Source organism: Rhinopithecus roxellana, chromosome 19 (assembly GCF_007565055.1).
Source record: "Rhinopithecus roxellana isolate Shanxi Qingling chromosome 19, ASM756505v1, whole genome shotgun sequence".
Lineage (NCBI taxonomy): Eukaryota > Metazoa > Chordata > Mammalia > Primates > Cercopithecidae > Rhinopithecus > Rhinopithecus roxellana.
In genome coordinates this window covers 68,312,579-68,331,426 of record NC_044567.1, presented here as the reverse complement: position 1 = coordinate 68,331,426, position 18,848 = coordinate 68,312,579, and the positions used below count along the sequence as shown (strand labels likewise).

General features: G+C 51.3%; 1 protein-coding gene across 1 annotated transcript in view; it reads right to left on the bottom strand.

Annotated features, from left to right (window-relative positions):
• The window catches only part of SLC47A2 (solute carrier family 47 member 2), a 28,311-nt gene extending 9,968 nt beyond the window's left edge, over positions 1–18,343 (bottom strand). The window contains exons 1-13 of the mRNA XM_010364397.1: positions 18,046–18,343; positions 16,732–16,833; positions 16,334–16,402; positions 15,438–15,586; positions 14,333–14,375; positions 12,215–12,259; positions 11,802–11,899; positions 11,248–11,345; positions 10,133–10,246; positions 8,962–9,029; positions 7,595–7,703; positions 6,644–6,719; positions 6,157–6,226 (exon numbers count right to left, since the gene is read on the bottom strand). Of these exons, the coding sequence (XP_010362699.1) occupies positions 6,157–6,226; positions 6,644–6,719; positions 7,595–7,703; positions 8,962–9,029; positions 10,133–10,246; positions 11,248–11,345; positions 11,802–11,899; positions 12,215–12,259; positions 14,333–14,375; positions 15,438–15,586; positions 16,334–16,402; positions 16,732–16,833; positions 18,046–18,168 (1,164 nt within the window). The 5' untranslated portion in view covers positions 18,169–18,343. The remainder of the gene's footprint in view (positions 1–6,156; positions 6,227–6,643; positions 6,720–7,594; positions 7,704–8,961; positions 9,030–10,132; positions 10,247–11,247; positions 11,346–11,801; positions 11,900–12,214; positions 12,260–14,332; positions 14,376–15,437; positions 15,587–16,333; positions 16,403–16,731; positions 16,834–18,045) is intronic.
• Positions 18,344–18,848: the final 505 nt, after the last annotated feature.

Here is an 18,848-nt window from a genome sequence, read left to right as displayed (position 1 = left end):
GTCTCAAAAAAAGAAAGAAAGAAAGAAAAATGAATAATCCCTGCAATGAAAACTATGAAACATTGATGCAATAAATTGAAGAGAACACACAAAAAATGGATATTCTATGTTCATGGATTGGAATAATTAATATTGTTAAAATGTTCATACTACCCAAAGCATTCTACAGATTCAATGTAGTCCATAAAGATACCAGTGACATTCCTCACAGAAATAGAAAAAATAATCCTAAAATGTACATGGAACCACAAAAGACCCCGAATAGTTAAAGCCATCCTGAGCAAAAAGAACAAAACTGTCACACCTGTAATCCCAGCACTTTGGGAGGCCAAGGCGGGCGGATCACGAAGTCAGGAGATCGAGACCATCCTGGCTAACAGGGTGAAACCCTGTCTCTACTAAAAAAATAAAAAATAAAAATAGCCAGGTGCCTGGCGGCCTGTGGTGCCAGGCGCCTGTAGTGCCAGATACTCAGGAGGCTGAGGCAGGAGAATGGTGTGAGCCTGGGAGGCAGAGCTTGCAGTGAGCCGAGATCACACCACTGCACTCCAGCCTGGGTGACAGAGCAAGACTCCATATCACAAAAAACAAAAACAAAAACAAAAAAAACTGGAGGAATCACATTACCTAACTTCAATTTATACTACAGAGCTGTAGTAAGCAAAACAGCATAGTACTAGCATAAAAACAGACAAATGGAATGAAATAGAGAACCCAGAAGTAAATCCATGCATCTACAGTGAACTCATTTTTGACAAAAGTGCCAAGAGCATACATGGGGGAAAGGACAGTCTCTTCAATAAATAGTACCAGGAAAACTGGATATTCATATGTAGAAGAATGAAGCTAGACCCCTATCTCTCACCATATACAAAAATCAATTCAAAATGGACTAAAGACTTGAAGACCTCAAACCATGAAACTACTAGAAGAACAACTTTGGGAAAACTCTCCAGGAAATTGATCTGGGCAAAGATTTCTTGAATAATACCCTCAAAGCACAGGCAGCCAAGGCAAAAATGGACAAATGAGATCACATCAAGTTAGAAAGCTTCTGTACAGCAAAGGAAACAACAAAGTGAAGAGACAACCCACAGAATGGGAAAGATATTTTTTCATACTATCAATCTGATGAGAGATTAATAGCCAGAATATATAAGGAGCTCAAACAACTCTATAGAAAAAAATCTAATCCAATTTAAAAATGGACAGAAATAGAAAAAATAATCCCAAAATGTATAAGACATGCAAATGGCAAACAGATATATGAAAATGTGCCCAACATCACTGATCATTAGAGAAATGCACATCAAAACTACAATGAGATATCATCTCACCCCGGTTAAAATGGCTTCTATTCAAAAGGCAGGCAATAATGGATGCTAGGGAGGACATGAAGAAATGGGAACCCGTTGGTCGGGCGCGGTGGCTCACGCCTGTGATCCCAGCACTTTGGGAGTCCCAGGTGGGCAGATCACCTGAGGTCAGGAGTTGGAGACGAGCCTGACCAACATGGAGAAACCCCATCTCTACTAAAAAAAATACAAAATTAGCCGGGCGTGGTGGCATATGCCTATAATCCCAGCTACTTGGGAAGGCTGAGGCAGGAGAATCACTTGAACCTGGGAGGCGGAGGTTGCAGTGAGCCGAGATCGTGCCATTGTACTCCAGCCTGGGTGACAAGAACGAAACTCCATCTCAAAAAAAAAAAGGGAACCCTTGTACATTGTTTGTGGGAATGTAAATTAGTACAGCCACTGTGGAGAACAGTGTGGAAGTTGCTCACAAAACTAAGAACTACCACGTGATCCAGCAATCCTACTGCTAGGTAGATACTCAAAAGAAAGAAAATTAGTGTAGCGAAGAGATATCTGCACCCCTATGTTTATTGCGCTATTCACAATAGCCAAGATTTGGAAGCAACCTAAGTATCCATGAACAGATGAATGAAGAAAATGTGGCACGTATATACAATGGAGCACTATTCAGCCATAGAAAGGAATGGGATACTGTCATTTGCAATAACATCCATGGACCTGGAGGTCATTATGTTAGGTGAAATAAGCCAGGCACAGAAAGCCAGACTTTGTACGTTCTCACTCATTTGTAGGAGACATAAATTAAAACAATTGAACTCATGGAGATAGTGAATAGAATGATGGTTACTGGAGGCTGGGATGGATAGTGGGAGAGGGAATGGGGATGGCTAATGGGTACAAATATATAGTTAGATAGAATGAATAAGATCTAGTATTGGCCGGGCGCGGTGGCTCAAGCCTGTAATCCCAGCACTTTGGGAGGCCGAGAAGGGCGGATCACGAGGTCAGGAGATCGAGACCATCCTGGCTAACACGGTGAAACCCCGTCTCTACTAAAAATACAAAAAAAACTAGCCGGGCGAAGTGGCGGGCGCCTGTAGTCCCAGCTACTCAGGAGGCTGAGGCAGGAGAATGGCGTAAACCCGGGAGGCGGAGCTTGCAGTGAGCTGAGATCCGGCCACTGCACTCCAGCCCCGGCGACAGAGTGAGACTCTGCCTCAAAAAAAAAAAAAAAAAAAAAAAAAAAAAAAAAAAAAAAAAAAGATCTAGTATTTGACAGCACAACAGGGTAATTATAGGCAACAATAATTTATTATACATTTTAAAATAAAAGTATAATTGGATTGATTGTAACACAAAGAAATGATTAGTGCTTGAGGTAATGAAAACCCCGTTTATCCTGATTATTAGGCATTGCATGCCTTATCAAAATATCTCATGTATCCCATAAATATATACATCTAATATGTACTATTAAGATAAAGAAATAACCAGAGAAAATTAATAAAAACAAAAGTTAGTTCTTTCTTAAGATCCATAAAATTGGCCGGGCATGGTGGCTTACGCCTGTAATCCCAGCACTTTGAGAGGCCCAGGCGGGCAGATCATAAGGTCAGGAGTTCAGGACCAGCCTGGCCAACATGGTGAAACACCGTCTCTACCACAAATATAAAAATTAGCTGGGCGTGGTGGCGGGCGCCTGTAGTCCCAGCTACTCGGGGCTGACGCAGGAGAATCACTTGAACCCGGGAGGCAGAGGTTGCAGTGAACTGAGATTGTGCCACTGCACTCTAGCCCGGGCAACAGAGCGAGACTCCATCTCAAAAAAAAAAAAAAAAAGAAAAAAGAAAAAGAAAAGATCCGTAAAATTGATCCCACGGTTACCAAGGATCTGAGCTTGGTAAAATAAAACCAAAAAATAAAGAGCGTTAGACATAGATTACCAAAATCAGAAATGAAAATGAGAGCATCACTGCTGACCATAAAGAAGAAAATTAAAGGAAATATGAAGAGCAATTTCATGCAAAAGAATTAGACAATTAAGGTCAAGTGAATAAATTCCTAGAAAGGCACAAATTACTAAAACTAACTTAACAAGAAATGGAAAATCTAAATAGACCTATACCAAGTAAATAGATTGAATTTATAATTTAAACTCTTCTGACAAAAGCCCAAGCCCACATGACTTTACTGATGAACTGTATTTGGTATTTAAATAAGAAATAATGCCAATTCTTCACAAACTCTTTTAGAAAGTACCAGAGAAGAGAATACTTCCAAACTCATTCTGTAAAGTCAATGTTACCCTTATACAAAAGCCAGATCAAGATAACAAGGAAAAAATAAAAATTACGAGTATTCCTCATGAACACAGACTCAGAATTTTTAACAAAATATTAGCAAACCAAATTTAGTAATATACAGAAAATATATACACCATGATCAAGAGAGGTTTATCTGGGCCGGGCGCGGCGGCTCACGCCTCTAATAATCCCAGCAATTTGGAAGGCTGAGGCAGGCGGATCACGAGGTCAGGAAATTGAGACCATCCTGGCCAACATGGTGAAACCCCGCCTCTACTAAAAATACAAAAATTAGCCGGGCATGGTGGTGCGCGCCTGTAATCCCAGCTACTCAGGAGGATGAGTCAGGAGAATTGCTTGAACCCGGGAGGCGGAGATTGCAGTGAGCCGAGATTGCGCCACTGCACTTCAGTCTGGCGACAGAGTGAGACTCCATCTCAAAAAAAAAAGAGGGAGGTTTATCCCAGAAATGCAATGTATAACACCTGAAAATCAATTAATGCAAAACACCATAGTAATAAAGAACAATTAATGCAAAACACCATATTAATAAAGAACAAAACTGCATGATTATTTCAATAGAAGCAGAAAAAGCATTCCACAAAATCTAGCACCCAATCATGAGATGTCTCAACAAGCTAGGAATAGAAGGGATCTTTCTCAACCTGAAAAAGGGCATTTAGGAAAATCCTACAGATAACATTTAACACAGAAAGACTGAATACTTTGAATACTTTCCCCTTAATAGTGGAATCAAGGCACAGATGTATGCTCTTTACACTTCGATTCAACATTGTACTGGAGAGTTGGGCACAGTGGATGACATGCCTGTAATCCCACCACTTTGGGAGGCCGAGGTGGGCAGATCACTGGAGGTTGGGAGTTTGAGACCAGCCTGACCAACATGGTGAAACCCCGTCTCTACTAAAATACAAAAATTAGCCGGGCGTGGGGGTGCATGCCTGTAATCCCACCTACTTGGGAGGCTGAGGCATGAGAATAACTTGAACCCAGGAGGTGGAGGTTGCAGTGAACCAAGATCACACCACTGCACTCCAGCCTGGGAGACAGAATGAGACTCTATCTCAAAAAAAAAAAAAAAAAAGTATCCTATGACAAAAGCAATAACGGGCTCCATAAAGTAGTTTCGTTTAATGTTCCTTGATAAAGGCCACAAATATGATGCCAGAACACAGCCCAGAGAAGGCATTTCTGCTGAGGCTAAGTACATGTGACCCAAGCTTGTCGCTTTCTGAATGCGCAGCTATATTCGAAAATAAATCCTACAATAGTTAGTGAACTGGATGGAGTGCACAGAGGCCTTTGGAAAAATCCTCCATAAGTATGATTTATTTCAGTAGATTTGCAATGAGTTGGTAATTATTATGCGAGTGTTTTTCCCCAGGTGGGGAAAGAGCTGGAGTGTGCCAGTGTTCCGTGTTGCTAATTAAGGGCATATCCTTCTGCAGAGCTATGGGAATGTATGCAAGGGGTGTGTTCCTGAAGAATTCACAGAACTCCAGATGCAAAGTCGGAGAGCTGTGAGTTCAAATTCTGCTTATTAAGCAAGAGTTTGGTGTTTTGGGTTTTGTTGTTTTCTCTTGTTTTTAAAAAATCATAGCTGGGTACCGTAGTTCATGCCTATAATCCCAGCACTTTGGGAGGCTGATACGGGAGGATGACTTGAGCCCAGGAGTTAGAGACCAGCCAGGGCTTGGAAGATAAACCTGGCAGCTCCCGAGGCCAGCCCTGCCTCCACTGTGCCAGTCTTCCTCTGGCCCAGTCTGGTGATTCAGGCCAACGTTGGAAGGCCCACCAGGAGAGGACTCCATCTACCATAGTGTGACCCTGTCTCTACAAAAAATACAAAAATTAAAAAATTAGCTGGATGTGGTGGCATGTACCTGTAGTCCCAGCTACTCAGGAGGCTGAGGCGAGAGGATCACTTGAGCCCAGGTGGTTGAGGCTGCAGTGAGCCATGATCGCACCACTGCACTCCAGCCTGGGCGACAAAGTGAGACCTTGTCTCAAAAAAAAAAAAAAAAAGAAAAATCACATAATACAAATCTGTGTTAAATGACACCTGTCCTTTAGTGATCGAAGAAGCAGAAAGTCCAGGTCCGTCTGTGTTCTGGGTGGGCTCGTTCTCTTGTAGAAATGTCCCTCTGTGCTGGCAACAGGATATGGTTGCCATTCAGCTCCTGGCCAGCCTGGGGCATAGGTCAATGTCATGGTCCCTGCTCATGAGGAATCGGGAAGAAAAAGATTTGTGGCTTTACACTGCTGCAATTTTTCAGTTCTTTGCTAATCTGCATTCACTTTTGAGCTGTGTAAATTGCAGAAGAAGAGGGAAGTCATTGTTTGAAATAAGAATGCAAATATTATCAGCAAATACTTTGGGCACGTACTATATACAGTTAGCCCTTCACGTGTATTAACAAGTTCATCCTCACAGCCCTGCAAGGTCTTGGGGAGGGCACAAGTACATAAATCATGTGGTGGGGAGTCAGGCTTTGGATCAAAGTGGTACTTACACAGACGGCCTCAAACACGTGAAAGACGCTATAAACCGGCAAGACCTGGCTCACCAGGGCAATGACATCTCTGCAGAAGAAATGGGAAAGCATTAAGACACAGATGTATCCTTTGAGACCCGTTTATATCCCTTCTATTTCACACCCCACCCCCACAAGAAAAAGCTTTGAAATAGAGGTAGATCCCCCACACAAATGTAACTGGCACTGCCAGCCCAGAGTTTTCTGTGTCTCTGGGTCACACCCAAACCTTCAGAAGAGCTCCCACAATTTTGGACTGCCCTTCGATTAGCCTCTTATCTATGGACAGGCACTAAAGGCCTAGGGTGGACAGACAGAAGTTGGCTTCCTCTCAGTGAGAGCCAAGCCTGGGCTCTTCCTGCTTTCTTTGGGCCGAGCACTGAGCCAGTCCTGTGAAAAATCTGAGGACAGGCTGGAAACCACTTTGACATTTTCCAAAAGTCAGCATAGAAAACTGATTACCTACTCATCACTGGTAAAAATACGCCCCAGCTGATTTTTCAGGATGCTTATGACGGTGCCCAGGACCACGGAAATGCCAACTGGAAGAGACAAAAGGTGCAGCAATGACAGACCCCGAGCCAGGGAGCACCCCTGCTCAGATCAGCAAAGGGCTGGCCCCTCCGTCAGTGCAAGTCAGCCCAGCCCTCTGCAAGCAGGTGCCTTTTGTCACTGGCCCTGATGTCCCCTGCATCCGAGGCGTTCATTTGGGCTAGACAGTCTTGTAGGAAGGGCAGAGTGGAAAATGCTTCGCCTCCAGTGGTTCTCAGAGTGGGCGGCACACTGATCCAGCAGCACCGTCACCTGGGAACTTGCTAGAAAGATTCTGAGACCCTGCCTCTGACCTACTGAATCAAAGCCTGCTGGTGAGGCCCAGCAATCTGTGACCAGCCCTCTCGGGGATTCCGGCACAGGCTACAGCCTGAGAACCATTACAGGGAAGCCCGTCTGAGCCTTCCAGTCTCAGAAAGCACAGCCACAATGTCAGAAGACACGAGTGGCTCCTTCTCAAGAGTGGGTTGGCAGCTGCTGGGCTTATGGGGGTGCTGGGAGGGCCAGGCTTGCAGAAGGACTCTGGACAGCTGGAAGGAGAGTGCTGGGCAGGAAGGGCCTTCAAAGAGTCAGGCTTTTCTCTAAGCCAGCTGTCTCCAGAAGAGTCCCAGAATCACAGCAGCAGGGAAGGAGTGAGTGGGGATGGGGAGAAGGTGGTGGGAGGATCGCTTGCTGCTCAGAGGGAGGCAGCTGTCAGCTTAGCAGCAGAGGCTGGCCTGGGTCAGATGGCAGGTCCAGCAGGCTTGGAAGATAAACCTGGCAGCTCCCAAGGCCAGCCCTGCCTCTACCATGCCAGCCTTCCTCTGGCCCAGGCTGGTGACTCAGGCCGATGTTCAAAGGCCTACCAGGAGAGGATTCCACCTACCTATGCAGAGCACGCCCGAGACGGCCGAGCACTTGGCCTGCACAGTGTCCGCAGCCCCCAGAGCCATCCCCACTCGGACACAGACCCCGATGCTGAGCCCCAAGGGAATCTGGGATCAAAGATAAGAAAGCACTGTCAGTGGGCCCAACCTCTAATCCCTGGAGTCCTGAGCCAGCCTGGGCCAAGAGGGACGGGAGCAGGAAGGCAGGGCAGATCTCAGGCATGCAGCATAAGAGGTAAGTCACATTCTTGCTGCTGACAATGAGGCAGGGAGAGCTGGGGCTGGGAGAAGGGTGGGGGTACCCCTGCAGGAGCCAACCAGTCCCACCACCACCTGCGCCATCAGAGGCAGCACAGGCAGGCGGGCCTTGCAACTGAAATCACTGTGTTGTCAAAAGCAAATGAGTAAACAGATTTTAAAGAGGCGACTGTGGTCTTAGTCCCAGAAAAGCTCCCTGTAAGAAAAAAGAGATTTCAGCAGAAACCATTTGTAAAAATAAGAATCTCTAAATTGGTTTTGTAATGTAGATTTTTGTGACTCCTTTGCTTAAAGCTGGGGTCAAGGACAACATGCAGATGCGTACCAGAGTGACATAGGCTGCGTAAGCAAGATGATGGCTGTGTCTCTGTGGGGAGTAGAGGGGAGGTGGGGGCTGTGGTGGAGGAGAGCCCATGGCCCTGGTGGGGATGCTGTCACCCACCTCTGGCCGACTGCAGGGTGCAGGAATGTGGGCCACTGCTCAAGGGAATGTGCTTTTTTTATTTTTATTTTTTGAGAGGGTCTCACTCTGTTGCCCAGGCTTGAGTGCAGGGGCACGATCTCGGCTCACTGCAACCTCCACCTCCTGGGTTAAAGCGAATCTCCTGCCTCAGCCTCCCAAGTGGCTGGGACTACAGGCCTGCGCCATCACACCCGGCTAACTTTTTATATTTTTAGTAGACATGGGGTTTCACCATATTGGCCAGGCTGGTCTTGAATTCCTGGCCTTGTGATTCGCCCACCTCAGCCTCCCAAAGTACTGGGATTACAGGCATGAGCCACCGCACCCGGCCTGGAATGTGCATTTTTTTAAGAAAATTCAAAAATAAGATTCTGATGTGAAATCTCCCAATTTTAAAATAATGCTAATTACTTTTTAAAATTCCAGCATCTATGGGTGAAACATCACCCTTGGTGGACAGGTTGTGGGCACCAGTGTGTGGGCCCTGGCGTATGCTGAGCAGGGCCTGGACCTGGTGGGCACGAGAGGCCCAGGGCGGTCCCTTGGGAGACAGAGACAGCCTCAGGTGACAGCCTGCCCCCCTCCTATGACACCTCCAGCCGTCAGGTGGGGGATCTGGGGAAGGCACCCCTTCAGGAGCCTTACCATGTAGGTCACAGTGGCCACCTCGTAGATGACAGCCTGGGCGGAGAGATCCACCACGCTGAGCAGCCCTGGAGGAGAGGCCTGCTGTGAGCGCAGCCCACAGCCCCAGACACCCAGACCCTGCGCCAACAGGACGCTGCTCCGCTTTGGCGACTCGTGCAATTTTTATTTTTTTTTCTTGAGACGGGGTCTCACTCTGTAGCCCAAGCTGGAGTGCAATGGTGCAATTATAGCTCACTGCAGCCTCCACCTCCTGGCTTAGGTGATCCTCCCACCTCAGGCCCCCAGGTAGCTGAGACTACAGGTGGTGCCATCACACCCAGCTAATTTTTGTATTTTTTGTAGAAACAGAGTTCCACCATGTTGGCTAGGCTGGTCTCAAACTCCTGGCCTCAAGTGATCCACCCACCTCAGCCTTTCAAAGTGCTGGGATTACCGGCGTGAGTCACTGAGCCCGGCTGATTTTGAAGGGTAGATTGGTAACAATGACAACAAAAAGACATTCCTGCCTGGCCTTCAGCCTGTTAGGAAAATTCTGCCCAGTGCCCCGGAGGCCCCTGCAGGCTTCCCTGTGTGGTCTGTCTTTTCAGATGAACTTAAGGTGGCAGTGTGAGGGAGGAGACAGAGCATGGGACCAGGGTCTGGCAACTCGAGTTCGGTTCTTGGCCCTCCCGCTGATTTTCTATTTGTGGAGTTGCTCTGTTCTTCCGCCCCATTTTCTCATTTGCAAACGCAGGGCAGGGCAGGGGTTCTCATATTCAGGCTGCCTGGAGTCCTGCCTTCACTGAGTGCTCTAATGAGCACACACAAGGCAGCAGGTGGGAGCCTCACACTGGCAAGCCCGGGCCTCTGCTCACACCCGCAAACCAGCTCAATCTCTCACTCCTCTGTGCCTCAGACACCTCCCACGGGCACCTGCTCCACCTGGTCCGTGCTGGGATTCAAGCACGAAAGGCCCAGGCCTGCCTCCTGGATGCTCACAGCCTAATGGAGAGGCAGACCACAACAGATGGATCAGCCCCGCTGGGCAGTGGTGCTCTCTGGGTCCATGCCTGAGGGCCTGGCCAGTGAAGTCGGAAGGGGGCTGGTGAGCTGCCATCCTGGGGAGGGGGCTTCTGGGCTGGGTGAGCCACCCACACGCCATTGCGCACCCCCATGCTCTCCCACGTACCCATGAGGAAGCTCCCGATCTCATAGGCCCACCACTCAACGCAGATCATGAGCATGCTGGGGACAGCCAGGGAGAAGAAGGGCCCCCAGTCCTGCAGGCACTGGCTGGACCAACCTGGAAACAGAGGCCCCGTGAGCTGACATCCTGCCCTGCTTGCCCACCCCATTCCTGCTCCCCACAGCCAGGAGGCCCCTAAACAGCTTTGGCTCTTCCTGCTCTGGGGCTTAGCAGGCCTGGGCACTGGGCATTTTGCAGAGGGAATGCGGCTCGTCTAGAGCTGGCGTTGGGGCCTGTGGAGGAGGAGGATGCAGGAACAGGGCACCAGGCTCACCTGGCCGGTCCACGGGGTGGCCCCAGGGCCCAGGGCATGGCTGTTGGTCCCCACTCCACCCTCAACAGTGTGGGATCTTGAGCAACTACCCACCACTCTGCAGGCTCCCTTTCCATCTGAAAACCCCAGGCCTTATATCTGCTCTGCCTCCCTGGGGAGTTTTCAGAGGTGGCATGAGATCAAGGATGCTGAAGGGAAACACACCGCAGGTGCGCCGGGCAAGCTTGGAAAGGGCTCAGCCAGGGCCCTGCCCCACGTGAGGCCCCAGGGGCCTGCAGAGCTGTTCCCGAAATGCCTGGCAAGAGGAGGTCCTCGTTGTATGGGATTGGCTCTCAAGAGGCAGAAAAGCACAGGCAGGCCCCTACACGCCTGGTTTTCAGCAAATTACCCTCCGTCTGTCATAATCTCCTCTTTGTAAGAGGAGATGAGGTGGGGTGAGGTTTAAATGAATTCAGGAATGTCGGGCACCCCACGCACTGCTGACGCCTGGTATTCCATGGGTGTCACTGCTCTCACCGCCATCCTGAGAGCAGGGGCTGGGCAAGAAAGCTCCCTGGGCCAGGCTTCTGTGATGCAGCAGGGCTCTGCATCGTGACACCTTGGATGGAGGGACTCCGGGCCCTTGGGGCTGGGGAAGCAAAGGGGGAGGAGGGGGCCGTGCAGGGTCCTGCACCTCCTCCAACAGGCTCCACTGCACCGTCTGCCTGCCGACCGCCCTGCCCCAAGGCCTGGGCAGCTCTGCCGCTGGCCTGCTCAGCCTCCCAGAGCAGGCCAGGCCTCCCACCTGCCCACGTCTCCAGGTGCAGCTTCTTCAGCACAATGTAGAGAAGGAGGAAGACGGTCTGTGCGAACTGGGAGATGATATTGGCATAGGCAGAGCCCCTGGGAAAGGAGAGAGAACAGCGCTGGGACTGATGCCAACTCTGCCACTGCCCTGCCTGAGAGAGAGGTTGCTCTGGCAGCCAACCCGTGTGGGGCAGGCATGGCTCTGCTCTACCCCCATCCTGGGATCAGACTCAACCAGGGCCCACAGGCACCCCTGGCCATGGTGGCTCTACCCAGGCAGCCGTGACTACAGTGTCCTGGGAGCCACCCTGCCAGTGCCCACTTCGCCTCTGCTGGTGGGCTTGGGCAGGAGTGAGGAGTGGCTGTCCTCTCACCCAATCAGGCCTCAAACTGAGATCCCCAAGGGACCATCAGGCCCCTCCAACTCCCCATAACCCTCCACTTCAGGATGGCACAGGCAGGGCCAGGATGGTGACTGACCTGTCTCCACCGGGGGTGGGGAACTCGGTGGGCAGTGTCCCCTGACTAGGCCCCACCAACCCCCGGGCTCACCTGATCCCCAGGTTCAGCACAGAAACCAGGACATAGTTGGCCACACCATTGACACAGTTGCCCACCACACCACTGAGGACTTGGGGCCAGGTGATCTTCTGAAATAAATGAAAACTGACCCTGCTAAGGTGTGAGTGGGATGGATGGAGGATGGACAAACCCAGGTTTGGAATGGGAACTCCTCCTCCTGCCCCTTCAGCCATCCCTGTTCGGGAGTTGTAAGAGGCTGGGACGCACAGCCTCTCACCTGCCTTTGTGCGGGAGGTCAGGACGTGGCAGGTGGGTTGGAAGCAACCCCTTTCAGAAGCTGGTTCACAGAGGGTGGAGAGAAGGGGAAAGCCCCAGGCCCCCCTCCCACTGGAATAGGGCAGTATGCTGGGAGAAGGGCCTCCCCGCACACCAAAGACCTGTACCTGATTTTGCAAATATTTTGCCAGCAGATTGTAAAGAAAAATCACCTGTATGAAGAGCAAGCCCAAACAAATCAACAACAATGACCAAAACCCCCCAAATGAGCATTAACAGACGTTCCTTTCCAGGACATAGTACCCTAGATTGGGGCTATTACTTCATCAAAGTATGTCTGGGGCCTCTCAGATGCGGCCAAAGCCTACCCAGCCACCTGGACTCGTGCTTGGGCCCGGCCTATGGGAGAGGCCCCCTCAGGGCTCCCTTCTGCTACTGGGGAGACGAGCAGGCGTGCTTTGGCTCTGAGAGAGTACCCTTTGCACACATGCTCATGGTGCACAGCGCCTGGTAGGCCTTCTGGCTGCTAAGCCAGGCCTCCATCAGCTTAGGAAGGTGAGAAGTGACCCAAGGGCCTGTTCACAGAAGGGCCTACTTTGGCTCGGGCCTTAGAGACAGGATTTGAAGGCGTGACCTCGGACGAGGGAATGGCAGGTACTGAGACATGCTGGCTGCGAGCAGCCTATGCTAAGCAGGTTCGAGACCCTACGGGGGTGGCAGGCCCTTCCCTGGCCAGGGAGAACCGCAGGGGAGTGTGCGTGGCAGTGTGTGTGTTGGGGGCTCTTTATCTACCCTTTCTCTCCTTTCTTAAGGGGAATAGAATGGGCATCAACTGAAACCTAGCCCAGGGCCCTGTCCCATTCCTTCCTGTAGCTCTCCACTTCTTTTCAGCATAGTGTACTGATACGAGTACAGAGCTGGAATAGACCGGGTTCGATTCCAGGCTCTGCCTCTTCAGAGATGTGTGATCTTGGGCAAGTTACTTAACCTCCCTGAGTTTGTCTCCTCATCTGTAATGGGGATAATAATAGTGCGTGTGTGTACTTAATATACACTTAATATTTTACATACATTAATATTGCAAAGTTAATATTGCAGAGTGCTTACAAAATGATACATGGGACATTTTAAGCATCCAAGTGTTAGCCACGCCCTGTGTTAGTCTTATTAGTCACTATTATTGGCAGTTAACTTTTGCAGCTGCATTTTATGGAAGGACCTTGGCTTGCTGACAAAGAAGACACCACAGTGACATCTTTATAGGGCATTTCCCCGTGACCCAGCCCCAGTAGTCCTGGTTGACAACATGCCATCACCTTTGTCTGAAAAGCCAAAGTATGGATTATATGGAAGACTCAGAGAAGAGCAGTCTTATAAGGGGGTTTCCATAAACCGGAAGAAATCTGTAACCAACTAGGCCCCAAAAAGGTCATGGCACTGGCCTGGCAGAGAGGTGGGTGTGGCTGGGTCTGCTGGGACTGCATGCTGTTCGGGCATCCCACCTTCACCCTGACCTCTTCCCTGCCTAGCTCCCTTGCCCACAACTCTCCGCCTGGTGCCATGGAGGCTACACTGTCAGAAAGTGAGCTCAGATTGGTAGGAACGTCCAGCACACAGAACTGCCAGTCGTAACAGGCATCACTAACCTGCAAGTCAAACAGTGAAGCATTGGGCTGCAGAAGAGACATAGAGATCCCCGGGTCACTGGACATACAGACACTGACCCAGATAGATGCACTGTTGATTAATTTAGTATGTAACAAATCAATGCAGAAAGGAGAGAATATGCAATAAATGGTGTTCAAAAAATTTTTAATTGGATTAATATCTTAAATGTAAAAATAGAAACCCTGGAAGGGTTCAAAAAAGTATAAGCAAATGTGTATATAATATTGCAGTGGGTTAAGTCTTTTTTTTTTTTTTTGAGACAGAGTTTCACTCTTGTCACCCGGGCTAGAGGGCAGTGACATGATCTCGGCTCACTGCAACCTCCGCCTCCTGGAGGTTGAAATGGGATCAATATGTGTATATTGGGTTATAATATGCTTTCTCCCTTTAAAATATGTCATTAGTCTCTTTATAGGACTGAATAACCTTCCACAATATCAATTCCAAATGTTATCTGGTACCCATAGTTAGGCCACACTTCTCTTCTGTCAATCATCCTCATGGCCCAGCAGGAAGTCACAGCAGGATAGGGATCTTCCGCAGCAGATAGGGTGGGAAAGCAAAAAGCCAGAATTTAGGAGAATGTGATTCCATGCTCAGCAAACAGGGGCACCTACCGGAAGTCCTGGAATGAAAATCATGACATAGTCCTCGGTCAACCTGCAAGAGAGGGAGAAGCTCCGGAGCTGACCAGGCTGTGGCCTGGGGAGACAGGGCCCTCTCCCCTGTGTCTTCCAGGACAGGGTGCTCAGCCGCCATCCCAGGGTCTCAGCCAGGACGGTGAAACCTCAGCATCAGGGACTGCTGCTTCCAGACACTAAGCAGGTGCCAGGAGGGGCGGCTGAAGCACCCAGACACCCAGGCATCAGGACTAGGGAACTTCAATTCAGAATAACGTGGTTTGTAAGAAAAAACGGTTGTATCTTAAAAAGGAATAATCAAATGAAATGTACATTATATAAATGAACAAGGCATCCCTACGAGAGGGCATCTCTAAATTTAATAATAAACTATAGGCCGGGTGCGGTAGCTCACGCCTGTAATCCCAGCACTTTGGGAGGCCGAGGCAGATGGATCACGAGGTCAGGAGATCAAAACCATCCTGGCCAACATGGTGAAACCCCGTTTCTACTAAAAATAAAAAAATTAGCCGGGTGTGGTGGCACGTGCCTGTAGTCCCAGCTACTCAGGAGGCGGAGGCGGGAGAATCACTTGAACCCGAGAGGCGGAGGTTGCAGTGAGTCAAGATCGCACCACTGCACTCCAGCCTGGGCGACAGAGCAAGACTGTCTCAAATCATCATCATCATCATCATCTATAATTCATCAAAAAGTGGTTGTCATCTTTCTCCTTTTTGGAATATGGGAAAACGCACACACTTCATTTCTTCAAAAGCATCTGTAAAGCTCCAACTGTGTCCGGGCACACAAATGCAAATAAAATGCAAATCCCAAATTGTTTCTAACCTTGCCTCAATTAAAACTGGGCGTTTGTCCGCCTCTGTCCCCTGCTGGTCACTGCTAGAGCCGCAGCCGTGGGGAGAATCCCCAAACCAAAGCCTGGAAGGTACCCACAGGCCCAGTGCACTGTGAGCACTGGTGGCCTAGAGAAGCATGGGGTCTGAGGGCTGGGCTGCTTCAGGGTTTCCCTCGGCGGCCCGGGTTTTCCAGGAGCCTCTGGGTCTCTGGCAAGCCCCATCTCCCCAGCCGGAGCCCAGCGCACCTGGACACGTCCGGGTCCTGCCTGAAGAGCAGCAGGATGTGCTGGGTGTTGAGGAAGAGCGCCCAGCAAGGGAGGCAGCAGAGGAGCAGGACCAGCGCGCCCCGCTGCAGGATCACGCCCACGTGCTTTTTGTTGCGGCTGCCGAAGCTCTGCAAAACAACCCGCCCCGCGTCAGCCCTTTCCACTGCCCCGGCCATTCCTAAACCCCGCGCGGGGAGCGGGCTGTCAGCAGCGCCAGCGGTGTGTGGCGGAGCCTGCGGCCTCTGGTGACCGCAACCCGGCGCCCGCAGCCTGGAAGGGCACAAGGGCCTTCCTGAGCCTGGGACCCCCACTGTCTCCACTGTTCTTCCAAAGCTCTGAGGAGGATGAAGTCACGTGGGGCTTCATCACATGTCGCCAGGCGGGTAAGTGGAGCCAGGACCAAGCCCAGGTCCACTGTGAGGCTAGAACCCCCAGGGAGAAGTGAGGCCTTGCCGCTTTGTGACCCCACGGCCACTTGGGCAGCCCCTGCTGGACTGCAGGCCCCTGCAAACAGGGAGGTTCCTTCTGTGTCCCCTTGGCCTTTGACACATGCCTGCATGTAGGCAGCCGAACTTAGGAGTGAGGCTGGGGAACTGATTGTCTTTCTCTACTTGGTGACCTCCTCTGGGGACAAGAGGTCAGAGAACTGTCTCCACCATCTCCACCCCTTTCTCCCGGCCCAGACTCTTTCAAAGGGGAGGGTCTGTTTCCCTGACAGCCTGTGGTCCTTGGAGGTGGGGCAGGGGCAGCTGACCCCAGGGCCCATCACTCCCAGATCACCTGGATACATCCCTTCCACCTGCCATCTCCATGGCACCTGTGGGATTGGCTCTGCCCTTGCCTGGCTTCCTGCCCAGCTCCGGGAGGTCACCCACCTGAGACATCAAGGTGTCACATGCCGAAGACAAACCAACTCCTACAGAAACTCCGCAGACATTGACAAACTGGTGCCACACACAGGAGGAAACAAGAGCTTGTCAGGCGAGGCCTGAAGAGAGGCCCCTGCATCTGGGATGGGCCGGGGTGGGGAAATGCTGTCCATCAGGCAGCAGTGGCAGAGGTGGCTCTGCTCCGGAGCCTCACGTGCTGTGTGCCCCAGGGCCAGACTGCCTCCATCTCCAGCCCTCAGTTTTCACCTGTGAAGGCAGCTGTCCAGCCATGTGGGCTGTGTCTTCCCATCCCTGACCAGCCACCCAAGACGGGCCCACCCGGGAACCCGGTGGAAAAGCCTGGGGAGAGAATGTCCCTGCTCTGGGCCAAGCTGGGTACTCACGGCCACCGCAAGGGTCACCGATGCCAGCTCCACCTTGCCCAGGTGCCCACAGAACACAGTGCTCACGATGTATATCATAAAAGTCAGCATCTGGAACAGGAACTGGAGGACAGCGGCCGGGTCAGACCTGGGGCCACAGGTGCCCACACAGCCCCGCCCTGCAAGACAGGCCTCTCCAGCTTTGAGGGCCCCGCACCAGTGCCCCGAGAGGTCACCTACACCTGGGGAAGCCAGGGCTGGAGGTCGGGTGGCTTGAGCCCAGCTCCCATTCTGTCTTCTGCAGCTGCAGTCACCCCTGGCCTCCACATCCCTTCCCAGAAGGGTCAGTGCACGAGAGACACCCAGCGCAGTGCCTGGCGCCCTGAGCTTGACCCAAGTGTCTGATACTGATATTGCGGTTCCTATTATAACAATAATTTGGTCAGGCTGCACACCCCCAAAAAAGGAGGAATTAAATTAAATACACCAAAATCTTAGTAATGGCTATTTCCAAGCACTAGGATTTGAGTTAAACTTCTTTCTTCTTTATAACTTTCATTTTTTTCTGAAAGTTTTACAGGAAGTGCAAATCCATTACTCCTTTCTTTTTTTTTTTTTTTTTTTTGAGACAGAGTTTCACCCTTGTTGCCCAGGCTGGAGTGCAGTGGCACGATCTCGGCTCACTGCAACCTACCCGTCCCAGGTTCAAGCGATTCTCCTGCCTCTCTCTCCCGAGTAGCTGGAATTACAGGTGCCCGCCACCATGCCTGGTTAATTTTTGTATGTTTAGTGGAGTCAGGGGTTTCTCCATGTTGGGCAGGCTGGTCTCCAACTCCTGACCTCAGGTGATGCTCCCTCCTCGGCTTCCCAAAGTGCTTAGATAACAGGCGTGAGGCACCGCCCCCAGTCCATTACTCTTCATGGTCAGAAAAAAACAAATGTATATAAAACAATTTCCCCTTTGGAAATGAATGGGTAGCCGGCCCCTTCTTCCCCCTGCGAAGGTGCTGCAGGCTTCATGCATCTCCGGGCCGCATTTGTCCTGGAGCCATATTCCAACTCAGGCTTTTGTGGGTTTCCACCTGAGGCACACCCACCCCTTCTGTGTGGGGGCTGCCTGCTGCTGAGCAATGCCAGGCCCCACAGCCACTGGGGACTGTCCAGGAACAGCCTCCAGGAGCCGTCCTGCTGTCCCCAGACTCTGGACCTGGCAGTCAGCATCAGCAGTTTCTGGAGAAAATGTGAGCACATTTCTGGATCCTGCCTGCAAGGCAGACACCCTCAGCCTCTCAGTTTCCTCCACTCCCTGCCTGCCCCCCAGCTCCTCCTCCTTACCAGGGGTCCAGAAAGGGCAAAGAGAGTCCATATCTCAGCCCCAAAGCCTCTGGGAACCAGCCTGCTGAGGGCAGGACAGCAGCCCCCGTGGTCTGGGAGCACTGTGTCCTGGAGGCTGTCCATTCCTGGCTGGGGCGCTGGCCACCCTGCACGCCTGAGCGCCCGTACGGCCAGCTTTGTCCAGCGAGCCGTCCCCTGCCTGGGCAACCTGTGTCAGTACAGCCTGGCTAATGAGTAAGGGGCAGGAGGAGGGGCCACCATGGCAACTTGTGGGATGAGCCCTGCCTCCCAGGGCACTGAGGCCCTGCTGCCCAGCCCACTGTCCCAGCCACTGGGGAGGACAGGATAGAGGCCTGGGTTCCTGGGAGTCACCCAGACGGCTGCCTGTTGTGTCTGGTCTCCCAGAGGGATTGGCAGTAAGGCCTCAGCAGGAGAAGGTCCAGGGCTGCCTGCAGTGGCTGTGGGAGGTGTGCTGAGGCCAGGACAGGGCAGCCTGGCTGGGGCAGCTGAGCCACTGGGCGTCCTGTACCCAGGTGTGATGGTGCCCACAATGACTCCCATTTTTCAGAGGAGTTGGTGGCCTGCCCGAAGTCACAGAGCAGGTAGTGGCAGAGCCTGAACAGCCCCCAGCCCTGCCTTTCCCTGGGAGAGGGCGGCTTCCCAAGAGACAAGGGCCTGGCAAACCCCGTGCCAGTGTGGTCCCTAGCCTTTCCTGCTGGAGGGTCCTGGGCCTGTGCCTGGGGATGGGGATGGGAGCTAGGACACCTCAGCAGAGTCCCAAGACCCCCACTGCCCGTCACCCC